Raw genomic sequence first — 19,763 nt, 5'->3', positions numbered from 1 at the left:
AAGGCACAAGAAGACCCTGAAGCAGTGAGAGCCCAGCACCAAGTTGAAAAAAACATAACGAATTAAGGTTTGCTGTACCAATTGCATTTGCCTTGATTTCGTACGAAGCGGCGCGTCAGAAAGTACACGGAAAACCTAAAGAGGAAAACCCAACTGGGAACCCTTGGCTCAAAGCACGTGTACAAATGGTGACAAGATGAGTTAAATCAGTGGGGTAAGAGAGAAACGGCTGCGTGTAAACGGGAGTATGCAAGGCCACCTAGAGGATGCCCAGGCATGCACGCATACATTCCTGGCCCTTCCAGCAGCAGAACCGTCTGGGCCGCCACCCGCTGATAACAATGGAACCGTGGGGACTGGCCCTTCAACGCCGTCTCGTCCGCCCTCTCCTGTCAGTTTGGTGGATGTTTCGGTGAAGGCTGCAGACTCTCAGAGTCACCCCTCCCTCGAGCAGCGTTCTCCGTACTCTTCGGCGCCAGGAAGCTTAGAGAGAGCTGGCCTGCTCTTACCTTCAGGTGTCGGCGGCGGCTCCTGCCGCTTCCCGCGGGACAGGAAGGCCTTGGGCAGCAGCAGCGACAGAGCCAGGACAAGCCCAGAAGCCAGAGCAACTCTCTGCACTGTGGAGTACGCCATGACTGCTCACGGCGGTCGCAGGTGCAAGCGCCAACCGGAACCGGAACCGGAACCGGAACCGCAGCGCAGGCTGCCGCTCCCTATCAAACCGCGGGCGGCGCGGACGGCGCGGACGGCGTCGCGCGAGGGACAAGGTGTGCGAGGCGCCTGCACCTTCGTCTCCAGCGTCGAGATGACCTGCTCCTCCGGCGTGGTTACCCGTCGCTGTAAAGGGTACCCTCGCCTTCCTATTCATACTAACTAAAAACTCCTCCCTCACTCCCCATATTCATCTGTTACTGAGTCCTGTGCATTCTACCTCCTACACATCGTGCCCGGATCTCTATCCCCACTTACCACCACTGCCCCCCACCCACCCGTAAACCACAACATCGAGTTTCTCCTCATCTCCATGAATTCACTGTCTTCCAGCTTCCACTCATACCCCTCTCTTTCATTATCCAGCTGCAGCCACAGGTGATAATGCTAAAACAGAAGACTATTTCTCTGTCTCTCCAGCTTACAACCTTTTAACTCTCCATTATCTTCAGAACAATAGTCAAAGTCCTTTCTATAACCTCAACGCCCTGCATGATCTGGTCTTACCAATGCTCCTTCCAAACTGGATGATTTACTATTTCTTTAGCATATTGCTTGTCTTCAGGTAAGCTTTGCTCGTCCTGTTCCCACTGCCTGGAAAATTCCTGACACCATCTCCACTTGTCAAAAACTTCTCTGAAGAACAGCTTAAAAATACTGCTCTCTCGAAACTTTTTCAGTCAGCCTCTCCTTCCTCTATAATCCCGCCGTTCTTTGTTACTATCTTCATTTGTTCATTTAGCATTATTTTAGTTTTTACTATGTATTAGACCCTCAACTTGGCACTACAGGTCTGATAAATAAAACGGATTCCCTTTGTAGGGCAGATAATGATATAAACAAAAAAATGCAGGAAATATTCTGGACCCCCGAGCAGTCTGCTCAACTGGTACGAGGAAAAGTCAAGAAAAGCTCCTTTGAGAAGGTGAAATTGAGTTCGTTGTTGAAAAATGAGTAACTTACTAGGCAGACAGGTGGGAGGGGTTAGAAAGGTAGTCCAGGAAAAGGAGGCCAAAAAAATAAAGGCAAAGCTGGAAGCTTCCTGGTGTGTTCAGAAAGCTATTGGTAATTCATTTTGGCAGGGCAATAGAGTAGTGACAGGACACGAAGTGCACAAATATAAGCAGGAGCTACATTGTGAAAAGCTTAGGTAGAACTTCCAGGTAAACATGGCAGATGTAACATATGCATTTATCTTTGTTTTCCCGAGACAGTGCCCCAAAATGAAAATAAATAAAGTGTATAAACTACAAGACTAAATACAGTGATAGAAAACATGACAGCAGATGAGAAATGTCAATTTTGTAAGACACATGCAACACTGTCCAATAGAAACATAATGCCAGCCACATATGTAATTTAAAATTTTCCAGTAGCCACATTTAAAAAATAAAAAGAAGTAAAATTTATTTTAATAGTATTTTAAACCAAGATATCAAAAATATTTCAAATTTTATCAGCACGATAGTGTGGGTCGTTGGCGCCCACATTAGACAGCACAGGTGAAGAGCATAAAAAGTTAAATGGCTGTGGAGGGAAAGCCTGTAAGGAGTAAACTAATTTGCCACTCAAAACCCATGCTCTTAAGAATTGGAGGTACTGGGTTCCTTTAAAGCCGAGGGTGCGGAGTGGGTCTGAATGAAGAATTGGCTGGAAATCTGACTAAAAAGCAGTTGAGACTGGGCACGGTGGCTCACACCTATAATCCCAGGACTTTGGGAGGCCAAGGCTGGAGGATGGCTTGAGACCAAGAGTTCAAGGCCAGCCTGGGCAACATAGTGAGAGCCCTAATCTCTACCCAAAAAAATGTGAAAAATTAACCAGGCATGGTGATGTGCACCTGTAGTCCCAACTACTCAGGAAGCTGAGGTGGGAAGATTACTTGAGCCCAAGAGTTTGAAGCTACAGTGAGCTATGATTGTGTGAACCACAATTAGTTATGATATATAAGATGATAATAATGCCTGAATGAAGCCAGTAGGGGCACCCACTCCAGCCAGGATGACAGAGTGAGACCCTGTCTCTAAAAAAAAAAAAAAAAAAAAAAAAAAAAATTGTTTAATTTTTTTAAAGCAATGGATATCTTCTGAATCTCTTTCCTTGATTCATGCAGCCAGATGGGTGCCCCTGCTGGCTTCACTCAGGCATTATTATCATTGATGTTATTAACATCACTAAAAGTTAGAGTACTGATTATGTTCTAGGCATCTTACATATCATAATTAATCCTCCCAATAACTTTAAGAGGTAAGCAATATTATGGGTATCATTTTACAGGTAAGAAAATGGAGCCCCAGAGAACATAATTTACTTGCCAGTAATTACACAGTATAAACTGGAAGCTATGATTTGAACACAGGCATGCTTACTCAAGAATTTGCCATCTTAGCTACCACGTTTACTCTCTGGGGAGGTTTAGTCAGAAAACCACTGGACTCCTGGACTATAGGTGCAGATTAAGGAGGAGGTGACTAATGGGATGTGGTCTCTAAGAGATACAGAGGAGTCTGGAATGACTGCTCCCCACCCCCAAATTCTAGCTTGGGTAACTGGGTAGACATTGATTCTATGTAACATGATTTTAAGAACAGAAGAATCATGTTTGTGAGAAAGATGAGTTCAGATTTTGACTAGCTGAATTTGAAGTTCCATGAAATATCCAAGTAGAAATATCCAGTTGGATATATGGGCCTGGAGCTCAGAAGAGACATTTGGGCTAGAAATAATATGGAAATCATCAGCCCATCTATAGTGAATGAAGTCTGGCAGAAGATGACATTAGTGAGAGTGCTCATGTGAAGTTATAAGAAGCCACAGTGGAAACCTAGGTTACAACATTATGTTGAAGTTCCCATGTGTGAGGACAGAAATATGGTGGGAAATTTCTGATCCAAGTGTTAAAATCTTCAACGAATGTGGAGTTACTACAAGGTTGGAAGGTGACAGGAACAGAAGAAGTAATGAGCAGCCAGATGACATGCTCTTCTAAGGAGCTGTGGTTTATTTTTTTATTATTATTTTTTATTTATTTATTTATTTATTTATTTATTTATTTATTTATTTTTTGAGACAGAGTCTTGCTCTGTCACCCAGGCTGCAGTGCAGTGGTGCAATCTCAGCTTACTGCAAGCTCCTCCTCCTGGGTTCACGCCGTTCTCCTGCCTCAGCCTTCCAAGTAGCTGGGATTACAAGCACCTGCCACCACACCTGGCTAATTTTTTTTTTTTTTTTTGGTATTTTTAGAGAGACAGGGTTTCACCGTATTAGCCAGGATGGTCTCAATCTCCTGACCTTGTGATCCACCCGCCTTGGCCTCCCAAAGTGCTGGGATTACAGGCGTGAGCCACTGCACCTGGCCAGGAGCTGTGTTTTTTAAAGGAAGAAGAGGAAGAAGCAATTTGGAAGCAGCAAGGGGGAACAAGTTGGGCATCTATTCTATTCCCTGGCTTTGAGCTGTAGGAAGAAAAATAGCTCTTACTTTGGGAGATCTGCAAGGGAAACAGAGCCCCGAGGCAACAGCCTAGTTTTCATTAGAAGAAGACAGGCCAGGTGCAGTGGCTCACATCTGTAATCCCGGCACTTTGGGAGGCTGAGGGGGGCGGATCACGAGGTCAAGAAATCAAGACCACCCTGGCCAACATGATGAAACCTGTCTCTACTAAAAATACAAAAATTAGCTGGGTGTGATGATGCATGCCTGTCATCCCAGCTACTTGGGAGGCTGAGGCAGGAGAATTGCTTGAACCTGGGAGGCAGAGGTCGCCGTGAGCTGAGATCGCACCACCGCACTCCAGCCTGGCAACAGAGTGAGAGTCCATCTCGAAGGAGAAGGAGGAGGAGGAGGAGGAGAAAAAGGAGGAGGAGGAGGTTAAGATAAACTTCAAAGAAGTCAAGGATATAGGAGTTTTTGTGATGATAAATCTTGACTCTATATGGCACGGTAAGTGGAAGGTTTGGAAGTCAGAAATGGAGTCAGAGTAAAATATGAAGTGAGCAGAATGGAGATGAGGGGCCATGTGCAAACTAATGACCTTGGGGACTTGGACTTTAGATGGTAGCCAAAGTAAATGGGCAGAGATCATGATCTCATTAGTTCTGGAAGTGGCCAAGAGAAAGGTGAAAGCAGCAAGTTATAGTCCAGAGTATTTGGCTTGGAACATATTCATTGTTACAGTCAGTTGGGATGTGCGCCTGGAAGACATGGGAGCCTCCTCAAGGCGACAGAGCTGGTAGGCAGCTCATGGAGCTGGGGCAGCTTGGAGTGGGACCTGGGATGGCTGCTGTCTCTGGTGGCTAGAGGTATAACATCAGAGCTGGGAGTGCACTAAAATTGAAGATCTTAAGAGTTTAGGTTTTCCAATAAAGTACTGGTAGGGGGCTGGGCATGGTGGCTCATGCCTGTAATCCTAGCACTTTGGGAGGCCTAGGTGGGTGGATCACCTGAGGTCTGGAGTTTGAGACCAGCCTGGCCAGCATGGTAAAACCCTGTCTCTACTGAAAATACAAAAATTAGCCAGGCGTGATGGTGCATGCCTGTAATACCAGCTATCCAGGAGGCTGAGGCAGGAGAATGGCTTGAACCCAGGAGGCAGAGGTTGCAGTGAGTCGACAGCGCGCCACTGCACTCAGCCTTGATGACAGAGCAAGACTCTGTCTCAAAAAAAAAAAAAAAAAAAAAAAGTATTGGTAGGGAATGCAGATCAAAACTCAAAAGTCTAATGGCTATAGGCTGAAGAAGGAGGAAATGACAAGGAAGTAGAGATGGCAAGTACAGCCCACTGTATATGGAGATGGCATGAAAAGAAGGGATAAAAGTTACGGTGATAACTTGAGGGTGCCTTTTCCAAGGGAAGAGAAAAGCGTGTTTATACATTTAGAGGAAAAATGTCAGAAAAGAGGAGATGGAAAATAGAGGAGCAAGGGAGATCAATGTAGGAGCAAAGCCCAGATTGTGGAGCAGACATGGGAACCAGACATTGAGTTCCCTGGCAGTAGGGATCAGCTCAGAGGAAAGGAGATGGAGTGGGTTCAGGTGCATATGTCAATAAAAGGAGTGGTGCAGGGACAGAAAGTCATGGGGTTCATTTCTCATTGCCTTCATTTTCTTGGTAAAGGATATGTTTGGGCCATTATCTGAGAAAGGACTCAGTGTGGGGTGGGAGGAATTCTTGAGTGTAGTGAAGGTTTGAAAATAGGCAAAGAGGTATTCAGGAATCACTCCAGCTTTGCACAGGGGTTCCCTTTGGAGCTTAAATGCAACCAGGGATTTTCTGTTCTCTCCCTGCAGGCTTAAAAGCATCTTCTAACCAGTATATTCTGGGCTGGACTTGGCATCCCCAAAACATCCTTTGAGACTAGTAGCCTCCCAGGGGTCCATTCTGGAAGACTAAAGGTGGTCAGGGGAGGGGAGACTGAGAGGTCCTTAGGGATTAGTTGTCAGTTGTCTCAATTCTTTTTTTATTAGATTAAAGGGAAAACTGGGATCTACAAAGGGGCAAAGATTTGCTATAGATCACCCTGATCATTCATGTCTGCACTGGGATTGAAGCCCAGTTCTCCCAACTCCCAGAGCAGGATTCTCTACACTACCTCTGCTGTGTCTGCCAGTTCTTTTGGACAGCAAAGAGGAAATAGTCTTCAAAAACAATAGCTAAACCCTTCATTTGCTGAACTTTAGAAATCTATTCCTTGTGTATTTTTCCTATCTGACAGCCTGTGGGAAAGTGCCCCAGAATGTTTATCATTATGAGTTGGAAGCCTTCGTTCATGAAATCACTCCTAAAGTCAAAATTTGTTTAACATCAGGGCACTTGAATTCTAACATGGGAAAGGGAAATTGAGGAAACTATATATATATATATATTTTGTTTGTTTGTTTGTTTGTTTTTTAAAGACAGAGTCTCGCTGTGTCGCCAAGCTGGAGTGCAGTGGCACAATCTCAGCTCACTGCAACCTCCAACTCACTGGTTCAAGCAACTATCCTGCCTCAGTCTCCCTAGTAGCTGGGATTACAGGCACATGCCACCACACCCACCTAATTTCTGTACTTTTAGTAGAGATGGGGTTTCACCATGTTGGCCAGTATGGTCTCGATCTCCTGACCTCATGATCTGCCTGCCTCGGCCTCTCAAAGTGCTGGGATTACAGGCATGAGCCACCGCACCCGGCCAGGAAACTTTATTTCTAGGGCATTTACTTATAAGTCGTTGTGGAAAAACTTCTCCCGGGATTAAGTTGACAGCTGTTTCTTTATTTCCTAAATATAAGGTCTCCCTGGAAGACAGGCCCATGAGGAGCTGAAGAAAGAAGTGGGAGGACAGAGGAGAACTCACACAAGATGTTTGCAGGAGGAAGAATTCAGATTGGAAAATAAAAATGGGAGAGAAGCCAGGGAGGGATGGGAAGAAAATAGAAGAAAGAGGAAGAAGACCAAGAAGGAAGAAAATGGACATGAAGTGGTTGCCTTCTTATGAACTCCCTGCAAGGGAAACAGAGCCCAGAGGCAATAGCCTAGTTTTCAGGAGACTCCATGGTCTCCTAAGTCTTATCCGTTGTGCTTTACCCTCCAGACCAGGCTGGAATCTGAGCTTGGGATCCTCTCCTGCCTTCCATGACTCCCTTTGGCTACCATATTTAGTCTCAGCTCATTGACCACCCTTCCAAGGGCTCTCATCCTTGAAGTAGAATTCATTCCCTTGCCCAAAATCATCCCCTCATCTCTAGGCCAGCATGAGCTCTGTGTATTCCTCTCTTAAGATGCTCCTTTACCCAATTTTCTTCCCTCCTTGCCTTTCATAGCCAATCTTTCCTAAAATATAAGGCCCAAACACTATGAACTTTTTTCAGGAGGCTCTCCCAGATTCCATCCCATGCTGACTCTTCCTTTCACTAGATTCCTGTGGACACTTTCTCATGGGTTTTTTGGGCCTTTTCACCTAGTTGGGAGTCCCAGGAGGATAGGATGCTTCTCCCATGGCATGGCTGAGCACAGAACTCGTTCATGGCAGGTGTTTATTCAAGTATGAGGCTGCTAGTTTCTCAAACACACATTGATTCTGCCACTGTTCTGAGCAACTAGACCTCTCTCCAGGAATCAGCAATCAGTTTCCTCGAAGAGTCACCCCAGAAAATCTCATTTCAAAAAGACTGAATTTGCCACCAAATTTGTCCCTGAAGTGACTGTAATGATTAATTGTGTGTTAATTTGGCTGGGTGATGGTGCCTAGATATGTGGTCATGCTTAATTCTGGATGTTTCTGTGAGGGTGTTTTTGGATGAGATGAACATTTGAATCGGCAGACTTTGACTAAAGCAGATTGCTCTTCATAATGTGAGTGGGCCTTATCCAATCAGTTGGAGGCCTGAATAGAACAAAAGACCCACTTCCCCCAGCAAGAAGCAATTCTGTAGCCAACCGAACTTTGGATTTGAACTGCAGCATCTGTCTTTCCTGGGTCTCCAGCCTGTTGGCCCACCTTGCAGAGTCTGGATTTGCCAGCTTCTAAAATCACATGAGCCAGTTGCCTAAAGTAAATCTCTCTCTCACACTCTCTCTCTCTCTCTCTCTGTCCACTGTGGAGTCCCCATTGTGGAGAGTCATACACCTTACTACAGGCAGGAAATCAAGGTGGTTAGCAGGAAAATGAGACCCAGGTACCCAGAACACTGAGCAGAAGGGAGCAAGGCCTGTAACTCCAAAGTTTACAATGAAGAGGTTAGAGAAGACAGGCAAGAGATGGGACAGAATGCACAGAACAGCATATGGGACCTGGACTTTGAACAATGGGTAGAATTTTGATCAGGGATAAGGGAAATATGATGAACACCTGCCAATAGTGGATGTCCACAATCTTTGAATACCCTTTCTTCATTAGATATTATCCATATTGAGAGTCTCAGGTTCTCAATGTATAAGCCAACAAACTACATTTCCTGGCCCCTTGCTACTAGGCAAATAGTTAATTGTTTCCCCCATCAGACATACCCATGTCCAACTTTGGTTTGAAAGTTATCTGTGAGAGGAAACAGCAATGCTTGCTTGGCCTACCTCTTTTGGTGGGTGAGGCAGCAGCAGAGGTGGGATGTTCCTGTGGCTGGTAGCCACAACGCAGTTTCCCAACAGGCAGAGCAGAGACCATGCAGGTCTGGGATCTGTGGCACTGGAGCTTCCTTATAAGGCCAGTTCTGTGGTGTGGTTCTGGGAGTTATTCCAAGCTCTGGGGCCCCAGTTTTCTCATCTGTGAAATGGAGAGTGTGCTGCCTCCCTCCCACTGAGCCAGCAAATGTGATGGAGCCTGGAAGGCAATCATGTGTGAGATAAAAACAGTAGCAGCTGCTGCCACTCAAAGGCAGGTCTGAAGAAAGAAAATTGGAATCAGAAAAAGGAAGAGTTTTCCAGGAAAACCTTTGGGAGGAAGACTCTAGAAGACCCACATTTCTTATCCTAAAGCTCTACCCAATTGGGAACAGGTGGGCAAAGGTTAGGGGTATGAGGATAGAAATTTCCTGGTGGTGAGTGGTCAAGGTGAGAATGTCCTTACTGCTTTCCTACCAACTCTCCTCACTGGCCTCTGTCCCTGGAAGACGCAGAGCAGAGAGAAGTCACAGTTGGATACCTTGGGCATTTCTGCCTTGAATAAGGAGAAATAGTCTTTGGTGCCAATTAATTAAGCAAACTGATAGAAATTCCCTGCTTAAGTCACACTTTGCATATCCATAATCTCTGCACTACATTTTCTGTAAACTTTACCCCTGGGTAAAAATTGGTGAGCATTTAAATGCTTCCTCACATAATCTTGCTAAAGCACACTCTTGCCTATAAATATTCATGCCACTGCCAAAACATTTGCAAGCTTTCCCTAAAGGTGAAGTGTGTGTAATGTACTTTGTCTTCTGGGTATAAATATTATCCAATACATTTTGGTTAATATGAATACACTAATTATTCCTGTAACCCTTTTAAAAAGGGTCATCTTCATGATGTGAATTTTTTAAAAATGTAATTACAATAATTGGATACTTAATCTAATTAAAATTTGCTTTATCTTTAATGGGAATTTGTCTAAAGAGGCAGAATGACAATTGGCTTTTTGATAATGACTGTTTTCTTTCTGCAGGGGATCAAGTTGGTGAAAACTGGAGAACCAGGCAGTTTTGTGTCTGCCAGTTCCCTGGTTACTGGGCAGAGCAAGGCCAGCCTCTCTTCTTCTTATAATTCACTACTTAAGTAGTGAATATGGGTTGTGGTTACTGGAAAAGGACTAGGGGAACCTTTTGTATTCCAACAGATGAAGCTGCTCCTCTTCCTAGGAAGCAGTCCTTTGTTCTCCTGGACCTGTGATTGATCCACAGCAGGCATGTGATTTAAGCCTGATAGATCAGGTCCCTTGCTGGGCTTGCTGCAGCTGGAGAAGCAGCAGCTCCATGTAGCTTAGGGGCCATGGTGCTGGAAGGAGTTGTAGTGGATGGTATAGGGGCTCCACTCATACCCCATTGGTTCACCCTTGAGGTCACCTGCAGACAGTCCCTGCACACAAACTTGAGTTCCTGTGTCTCTCTGCATAAAGCTGTTCTTTGGCCTGCGTAGCAAGCTAGGGAGTTACCACTCCCAGAGCAACTCTCAAACAATGAAGAAGGGGAGTTGGCAGATAAACACCTCAGCTTCCTTGTTCTTCAGCGGTTCAATTCTGAGTGGTGCTCCACACATTCTTTTTGAGGCATCCCAGTAGGATTGAGATCTACTTGCTCCAGCTGTAACCCACTGACACACCTGTTTGGGGTTTCTGCCCCTTCTTTGTCTTACTTACCTGCCCTCTCATTTTGCTTCTGGTGTCACCTTCCAAATAAAGTGGTACACCCAAACTTTTGCCTTGGAGTTTGCTTTGAGGGGAGCCCAAACTAAGATGGAGGTAAAGTTGGGGTTTCCAGGCAACTATTTTCTCTACCACGTGGAGTAGGCCTGTTTGAAGAAGATAAAAGAGAAGCTAGCAAAAATAAAGGGGGTGGAGAGTGAGCTTGGTGGTGCTGAATGGTTTCACTCCCAAGACTCCTTTTGCTCCCTCTCATTCTTTGATTCTCAAAGCTGCCCTGAACTCTTCCCAGGCATGTGAACCAATACATTCCTCCCTGTATGTGTTAAGCTTGCTTAAATTGGATTTCTGTCTCTAGCAACTGAAAGTATTAATGACTCTTACAAAGAATAAGTGAGTTCACATGCAAAGCATTTTGCATAGAGCCTGTCACATATTAAATATTACTACTGGTGCATATTATTATTATTTAATGTCTGACTTGCTTCCAGTTGAGACTATGGATCAAGAACCTAGAGCCTAGAAAAGAATCACAAAAAGTCAGTTTGATTCTACCTAATTCCTCTCTTTTGTGTTTTTCATAACTTGATTACATTGATGCCTACCTTCTTTGCCACTGGGAGATACTTTATACAATAATTATAGCTTTACTATCTTCTTATTCATCATTAACAATGGGCAACTAAATGTTATTCTATTGTGCTTAAGGGTCATGTATTGGCCACAACTTTGTTACCAAGAGCTGAGAGACAAACCACCCAGCATGAATGACCCAGTCGAGTTCAAGACATGGCAGGCTCTGCCTGGCTTCAGGGACTCACTAGGACTGTCATGGTCCTTAGGCATTTTTGTCTTCATGGGCTCCTTCCCCATTAATGTTTATATTATATGACTGCATTGGCATAAAGAGAAATATGTTAGTATTATATATTAAGACATGTTCTTTGACCTAAAAATCTATTTTTCTTCCTGATTTTAAGATAAATTAAAACATGTTAGTGCTCACTGTGCCTGATGGTTAAATAGGCCTTACCTTGCTAAGTTCACACCTGCTGCTTGGTTAGCAACTCACACCCCAGGAAGGTGGGTGTGCAGCAAACAAGTAATATGACTCCTGGTTTATATTTTTCATAACACATAATAGTTTTAAACTGTATCAAGTATCACAGGAGCAAAATGTTGACATTTTTAGAAAAGGTGCTGGGAGATGTTTCTACATTCTAGGGCCTGTGGAAGACTTCATCTTGGCAGAGGGAAAAGGCTTCCATGAACCTTCTGGTTATGCAAAGGCAAGGCCCAGCGGCACATCTGGACAGAGTAGGGGTTGACACAAGGATGAAGGGGCTTTTCAGAATAAAGTAGTGTGTTCTTTTGATGAAAAGTTGTTGTTTGGTAAAATTTGAGACTTCCTCTGGTGGCGCAGAGTCAGGAATTTGACAGCCTGGGGACTGAAGAAGAGAGGACAGGGTTTGAAGACCTAGGATTTTTGGAGGCGCTGGGCCTAATGGAGAGTCAGCCGGGAAAGAACTCCCTGTGGTGGGAGATGGCAGGTGGGCCATGGTTTCAGTAAGATGCTATTCAGGTTTTCCTCGTGCACTGTAATCCTCTTATGGTTTCCTCAAGCCTTTAGAAAAGTCTTGGACACACCATGAGCTATGTCAGTGGTCTTAGGGTATAAGGAAGGGCACTCTTCCCTGTTTGGAGCAAGGGACTTCCCCCTTATAATGCTACGGCAGAGGCAGCAGCAGTGAATGAATGGTAATGCTAATTCAGACTGCCCAGTAACTAGAAACAGCGTGAGTGGGGGGTTGTGGTGCCACCAGATGCAAGCAGAGGAACAGGCTGCAGTGTGTCCAGGTCAAAAATGCACTTGAGACAAAGGCTGTTTCCCCCTAGTACAGTGGAAGACATTGATCCTTGAATGGAAGGAGGCAAGGAGAGGAATTAGATCCTGTTTTTACATGGTTAATGGTCCGCAAGAAGCTGAAGTTTATAATATCCTCACCTCTCTGAGCCCATCTCTAATTACAGTCTCTTTGCTCCAAGCTCCAGCCACACTGGGCTCCCCATTCTCACTCAAACATGCCTGGGAAGCACCCACCCTGAGCCTCTGCACTTGTGCCCTCCGCCGGGGATGCTCTTACACCAAGTATCTACATGGCTCAATCTCTCACTTCCTTCAAGTCTTTGCTCAAATATCGCCTTTCTCAATGAGGCTTTCCATGACCAACGTATTTAAAATACAACACTCCTGATCTTCTTCCCCTGCTTTATATTCTTCCTTGCACTTACCACCTTCTAAAGCTTATTACCCTCCTTGCTTGCCTGTCCCTCCCCTCTGGAGTAGAGGCTGCATTAGGGCAGGGAGTTTTGTCTGCATCCCCAGTGCCTAGAGGAGTGCCTATGACATGGTAGACTTCAGCAAATATTTATTGGGTGCATGAATGAAGATAATAGTGTCTGGGTTATACAAAGTGCCTTGAATAACCTCTCTAACTGAATGTAAGCTTATATGTATGTTATTTAGCAACTGAAAACCATAATTGGGTAAATAAAGTGGGAACAGGTTTGCATTGAATGATTGATCATTCACAGTCTCGTTTGGCTTAGATGGTGTTTATCAAGCTGTAGGTGGCTGGTTTTAAAATGGTGTTTTATAGAAACCTCGGAGCTGTAGGGCATCTTTCAATGTTTGTTCTTAATTTTGTTTTCAAATATGTTTTTAAATATCTTTGAGTAAAACGCCTGCTTGAATGCATTGTATATTAAATTTGAATATATTGGCAATTCCTGATGCACTATTACTGTCAGGTTAACTCACTTCAAAAAAAAAATAAAGCTTGGGAATAAAGATCATTCTGCTATTTCTATGAATGTATCTGGATTTCTTCTAAGTGTTTCCATAAAAGGTTATTTTAAGTTTCACTTGTGACACTTTATTTCTCACAAGGAATGTAAGCAGTTAATTTTGTGTTTTTTTGTTGGAAAAATAATGATTTTCTACTGTTCTCTTTCAAGCTTCTGAAACAAGTTAATTGAAGATCATCTTGATGGTGCAAGGTGGACTGAAAATACATTGTTATTTTCACTACATTTCTCTGGGTGTCAGGATTTTCTTTTTATTTTATTATTGTTTTGTAACTTATTTTAGATTCAGGGATACGTGTGCAGGTTTGTTATATAGGTAAACTGTGTGTCACAGGGGTTTAGTGTACAGATTATTTTGTTCCCCAGGTAATAAGCGTAATACCTGATAGGTACTTTTTGTGATCTTCTCCCTCCTCCCACCCTTCACCCACAAGTAAGCCTCAAGGTCTGTTGTTTTCCTCTTTGTGCTCATGTGTTCTCGTTGTTTAGCTCCCACCTATAAGTGAGAGCATGTGGTATTTGTTTTTCTGTTCCTGCGTTAATTCGCTTAGGATAATGGCCTCCAGCTCCATCCATGTTGCTACAAAGGATGTGACTTCATTCTTTTTTATTATGGCTGCACAGTATTCCACGATGTATATGTACCACATTTTCTTTATCCAGTCTACCACTGATGGGCATTTAGGTTGATTCCATGTCTTTGCTACTTTAAATAGTGCTGCCATGAACATACACATGCATGTATCTTTATGGTAGAATGGTTTATATTCCTTTGGGTATATACCCAGTAATGGGATTGCTAAGTCAAATGCTAATTCTGTTTAAGTTCTTTGAGGAATTGCCACACTGCTTGCCACAATGGCTGAACTAATTTACACTCCACCAGCAGTATCAAAGTGTTCCCTTTTCTCCACAACCTCACCAACATCTGTTATTTTTTTACTTTTTAGTAATAGCCATTCTGACTGATGTGAGATGGTATCTCATTATTGTTTTGATTTGCATTTCTCTAGTGATTAGTGACGCTGAGCTTTTTTTTCATATGCTTGTGGGCTGCATGTATGTCTTCTTTTGAAAAATATCTGTCCATATTCTTTGCCCACTTTTTAATGGGGGTAGTTTTGTTCTTGTTTGTAAAATTGTTTAAGTTCCAAATAGATTCTGGATATTAGATCTTTGTTTGATACATACTTTGCAATTATTTTCTCCCATTCTATAGATTGTCCATTTACTCTGTTGATAATTTCTTTTGCTAGCAGAAGCTCTTTAGTTTAATTAGGTCCCATTTATCAATTTTTGTTTTTGTTGCTATTGCTTTTGGCATCTTTGTCATGAAATCCTTGCCAAGTCCTGTGTCCAAAATGATATTTCCTAGGTTACTTTCCAGGGTTTTTATAGTTTTAGGTTTTACATTAAAGACTTTAATACATCTTGAGTTAATTTTTGTATATAGTGTAAGGAAGGGGTCAGTTTCAATCTTCCACATAGTTATTCAGATGGTTTTCCTAACACCATTTATTGACTAGAGAGTTCTTTCCCCATTGCTTGTTTATGTTGGCTTTGTTGAAGATCAGATGATTCTAGGTGTGTGGCATTATTTCTGGGCTCTGTATTCCATTCCAATGGTCTATGTAGGATTTTCTCAATACTACGCTACCAAAACAAAAGGCAAAGATAAGATGGGTGCCAAACTAATACGTAGCAGAAACTTTCCTCAATAGCCTTGTTTTCAATATTTCTTTAAAGTGGTAATTTGTTATACTTTTGTATTTGTTGTACTTTGAGTGGTCTTGCTTTATTTATTTTTTTGTTTTCCTATGAAACTGATGCAGCTATGTAAATGACCTCGTGTCACCATAAGGATATAATCTCATGTCTTCCTAAAGTCATGGCACCTGTAGATCCAAATGTTGTTCTATACCTGCTCCCCTGATCTACTTTCTGGGTTAATATAACTTAATTTATATCAAGAAGGTTTTGAATGTGGAAAGCTAAATGTACACAGGGTGTGGGGAGGCAGTGAAGTTTTTAAATTGACAAGTTGTCAATTCACTTTTTTCCATGAGTTTTTACAGGTACATAGATTCTTGTAACCAAAACAGAACAATTTCAACGTTCCAAAGAATCCCACCTGCTGTACCTTTATTAAGACCCATCTCCATCACATACCCGTGGCAACCAGTGATCTGTTTTCTGTTCCTATATTTTTACCTTTTCCAGAATATTTTATAAATGTGATTATATGGTATGTAATCTTTTGAGTTCTTTCACTTAGTATGATGCATTTGAGATTCATCCAGGTTGTTATGTGTATCAATAGTGCATAGCTTTTTATTGCTGAGTGGTATCTCTTGTGTGTATACAGCACAGTTTATCTACTCACCTACTGAAGGACAATTGGGTTGTTTCCAGTTTTTGGTGATCACGAAATATTGCTATAAACATTTGAGTACAGATTTTTATGTTAACATAAGTTTTTATTTCTCTAAATACAAAAAAAAAAAAAAAATGAAATGGCTGGGACATAGGTGAACGTATGTTTTGCTTTTTAGGGAAACGCTTATGTTTTCCAGAGTGGCTGTATAATTTTGCATTTCTACCAGGACTATCTGAGAGTTTCAGTTACTCCACATTCTCATCAGCACTTAATATTGTCAGTTTTGTTTTATTAATTTTAGCCACGTTTGTGTATATGCTGGTGTGTCATTGTGTTTTTATTTTTTACTTACCTAATGACTAATGATGTTGATCATCTTTTCATGTGGTTATTTGTTATCAGTATACTTTTGGTGAAGTGTCTATTTAAACCCTTTGCCGTTTAAAAATTGAGTTGTTTTCTTATTGCTGAATTTTGAGGGTTAGATACGTGATTTGCAAATATTTTCTCCTAGTCTGTGACTGATGTTATGTTTTGTTGTCATTGTTTTGAGACAGGGTCTGGCTCTGTCGCCCAGGCTGGAGTACAATGGTGTGACCTCAGCTCACTGCAACTTCTGCCTCCCGGGTTCAAGCCATCCTCCTCCCTCAGCCTCCCAAGTAGCTGGGACTACAGGTGCATGCCACCATACCTAGCTAATTTTTGTATTTTTTTGTAGAGATGGGGTTTCGCCAAGTTGCTCAGGCTGGTCTTGAACTCCTGAGCTCAAGTGATCTGCCCACCTCAGATGTCCAAAGTGCTGGGATTACAGGTGTGAGCCACCATGCCCAGCCAATGTTTTTATTTCCTTAACCATATTCTTCACAAAGAAAATTTTTAAATTTTGATGAAGTTTAATTTATCAATACTTTATGTTACGGATTGTACTTCTAGTGTCATATCTAGAACTCTTTGGCTAACCCAAGGTCAAGATATTTTTCTATCCCTGCTTCTATGAGTATTATAGTTTTACATTTTACCTTTAGGTCTATTACACATATAAAGTTAATTTTTATATAAATTGCTTTTAATTCTTGACTTTTCAAAACCATTGGTTGTTTTAATTATTTGACTTTCTTTTTGAATGAAAATGACTTTATAAAACTAATACATGTTTATTATACAAGATACAAAGAAGAAAGCTAATATTCACTCTCAAACATCACCATGCAGAAACGACTATCTCTAACTCTTGATGAACATCATTTCGGAAATCTCTCTCATATACACATTCATACATGCGTACAGATAGAGCTTGGAAAAAAAGGTAAGTATGTGAAAGACAAGTAGGTAGCTTTCATTTTATTGGGAATATTGTCTTCTTAAGAAACACCTGGCCGGCTGCGGTGGGTCACGCCTGTAATCCAAGCACTTTGGGAGGCTGAGGCAGGTGTATCACAAGGTCAGGAGATCGACATCCTGTCCAACATGGTGAAACCTCGTCTCTACTAAAATACAAAAAATTAGCCATGCATGGTGGTGTGCGCCTGTAGTCCCAGCTACTCGGGAGGCTGAGGCAGGGGAATCGCTTGAACCTGGGAGGCGGAGGTTGCCGTGAGCTGAGATTGCGCCACTGCACTCCAGCTTGGTGACAGAGCGAGACTCCATCTCAAAAAAAAAAAAAAAAAAAAAAAAAAAAAAAAAAAAAAAAAAAAAAAAAAAAAAAAAAAAAGAAAAGAAACACCTATGATATATATTGGATTTCCTTATCTACCAACTTCCTCATGATTATGTCTATTTTTAAAAAAAACTTTATTCCATTTTGTCTTATGTGATTTCCTTAATTCTGACCGTAAGGACTCTGGCTGTATTTTCATTCATTTTAAAATATTATTTGCTGTTTCTGATGTGAAGTAGATCTCTGTAATCTCTCTCTCTCTTTTGCTTTTGTTTATTTTCTTGACTTTTGCCAGATTATTATTTCATTTTTTATAAGCTCTTCTCCATACCTTTATGTCTGTTCTCTAAATTTTTCTTCAGAAAGAGAGATCATGTCATCTATAATTTAATGAAAGCTGTGGGAAATTATTTGTCTGAATCCTTCCCTTGTTTGCGTGGGTAATTCCTCTTGAAATTTGTTCTTCATCTGCTTTTTGTTTATGTTCCTCTTCTTATATTCTCCAGCCCCAACCCTTTGCTAAGGTCCTGTGCAATTTCTAGGGGATTGGTTCTCATCTTTAAATGGAATGGGTTATTTGTTGAAGAAAAGTGTGGGGAGAGGAGATAGAAGAGTGAGCTAAGATAGTTCACAGCTTCAACTGAAGCCAATAGTGGCAAACAGCCTCTCAGCAAATCTGTTATTTTACCTGCCTGATGTCCCTGTCTTCCATTTGTCTTCAGCTTTCGAGAGATTTATAAGGCTTACAGCAGGGATACTAAAGTCACAGGTTCTCTGTATTATGATCGTATGACCCTCATTTAAGCCCCTTCTCCATAACCAATTCCCCTCCGGGTCAGAGTCCGGATAATAGTAATAATGGTGATGCTGCTGCTTCTCCATCTCCTGCCCCCACAAAAAAGACTAGTTGATGAGTCATCACCATTTATTGAACAACCAGTCTTTCAAATGTTGATTCAAAATGCTACCCTTATAGTAAATTCACATCTATGTTTTGATTTCTCTCTGGACTCTCCATTTTGTGCCAATTATCAGTCTACTGTGTCAGTAGTGTACTGGTTTATTTACTATAGCTTAATAATATGTTTTATTATCAGGTGGAGCTAATTCATTATCATTCCTCTTATCTAGAATTTTACTGCCTATATGCACAAATATCTTTTCCAGATTAACATTATAATCACTTTCTAAGCCATTGGTAGGATTGCTATCACAATTAATGTATACATCTATTTAATGATAATTACCGACTTTATAAAATTAAGTTTATTTTGTTTATAGCCAAACATTAGTTGTATCTTCATTTATTTTAGTCTTTTTGCTCCTCAGTAGAGGTTTATAGGTTCTAAACACTTTTTCTCAAATGCATTTCTGGGCATTTCTGCTTTTACCGCTATTGTAAATGTGAACTTTTTTCCTCTACTATTTTTAACTCATTTTTCATATAGGAAAAATCTGTTTTTATATTTCAGTTTTCTAATTGTCATTTACCATTTGTTGTTTCCATTAAATTGTTTGGATTTTTTCATATCAATTACAAATAATTATAATTTTCCCTCCTCTTCCCAATTTCACATCTTGTATTTATTTCTTCTGGCTATTTATATCAGTCAATAACTGCGCAACAGTGTTAAATAATATTTGTGTTACAGTATACCCTGACTTTATTCCTGATGTTGATAGAAATGATTCTAAAGTTTTAACATTAAGCATGATGCTGACTTTTAGTCTGAGGACATCTAAGTGTATTTACATGGTAATTAGATTAACATATTTCCTAATTTTAAATCACTCTTGCATTTCTGGTATGAATTTTACTTGGTATTGCCAAAAATATGCTACTAAGTTCTACTTGCTAGTATTTTATTTAAGATTTTTGCTTTCTTATTCAAAAGTGAAATTAGGTCAGGTGCGGTGGTTCATGCCTGTAATCTCAGCACTTTGGGAGGCCAAGGTGGTGGATCGCTCCAGGCCAGGAGTTTGAGACCAGTCTGGGCAACATGGTGAAACCCCATCTTTACCAAAAATACAAAAATTAGCCAGTCTCATAACCCGGTCTCAAAATAAATAAATAACTAGATTAAAAATTTATTTTAAAAAATGAAATTAATTTGTAGTAGTTTTCCTGTCTTGTCAAGTTTTACGATCAATTTTCATGTATCTGCATGTATATATTTACATATACATATATATACATATATAAATGTATCCATTAAGATTTATATAATATACATCTTGATTTTTTCATGTAACATATTTTAAAGATATTCTTATGACAGCATATGTTTTTAAGCGTAGATGAATCATACTTTTTATTTATGTATTTTTTTCTTCAACTTTT

At 41.3% G+C, this 19,763-nt stretch overlaps 2 protein-coding genes across 11 annotated transcripts in view; one reads left to right on the top strand and one right to left on the bottom strand.

Annotated features, from left to right (window-relative positions):
• RIC3 (RIC3 acetylcholine receptor chaperone) overlaps positions 1-681 on the bottom strand; it is a 56,251-nt gene extending 55,570 nt beyond the window's left edge. For 4 of the 6 annotated variants that reach the window (XR_007719193.1, XM_050756295.1, XM_050756296.1 and 1 more), the window contains exon 1: positions 510-681. Coding sequence is in view for 3 of the 6 variants with exons in the window: in XM_050756295.1 (XP_050612252.1) it covers positions 510-633 (124 nt within the window). In the remaining 3 variants the exon portion in view is untranslated. The remainder of the gene's footprint in view (positions 1-509) is intronic. The other 2 variants (XM_050756298.1, XM_050756297.1) reach the window with 2 other exon arrangements.
• RPL27A (ribosomal protein L27a) overlaps positions 1-19,763 on the top strand; it is a 1,008,958-nt gene that overhangs the window by 476,172 nt on the left and 513,023 nt on the right. Inside the window, exon 1 of one of the 5 annotated variants that reach the window (XM_050756506.1) lies at positions 12,324-12,327. The exons of the other annotated variants lie outside the window; for them this stretch is intronic. The gene's annotated coding sequence lies outside the window, so the exon portion shown is untranslated. Of the gene's footprint in view, positions 1-12,323; positions 12,328-19,763 lie in introns of those variants that run through there. 5 annotated transcript variants of the gene reach the window in all.

This window comes from Macaca thibetana, chromosome 14 (genome assembly GCF_024542745.1).
Source record: "Macaca thibetana thibetana isolate TM-01 chromosome 14, ASM2454274v1, whole genome shotgun sequence".
Classification (NCBI taxonomy): domain Eukaryota; kingdom Metazoa; phylum Chordata; class Mammalia; order Primates; family Cercopithecidae; genus Macaca; species Macaca thibetana.
The sequence above is the reverse complement of the archived record's forward strand: the minus strand, read 5'-3'. Positions and strand labels throughout refer to the sequence as shown.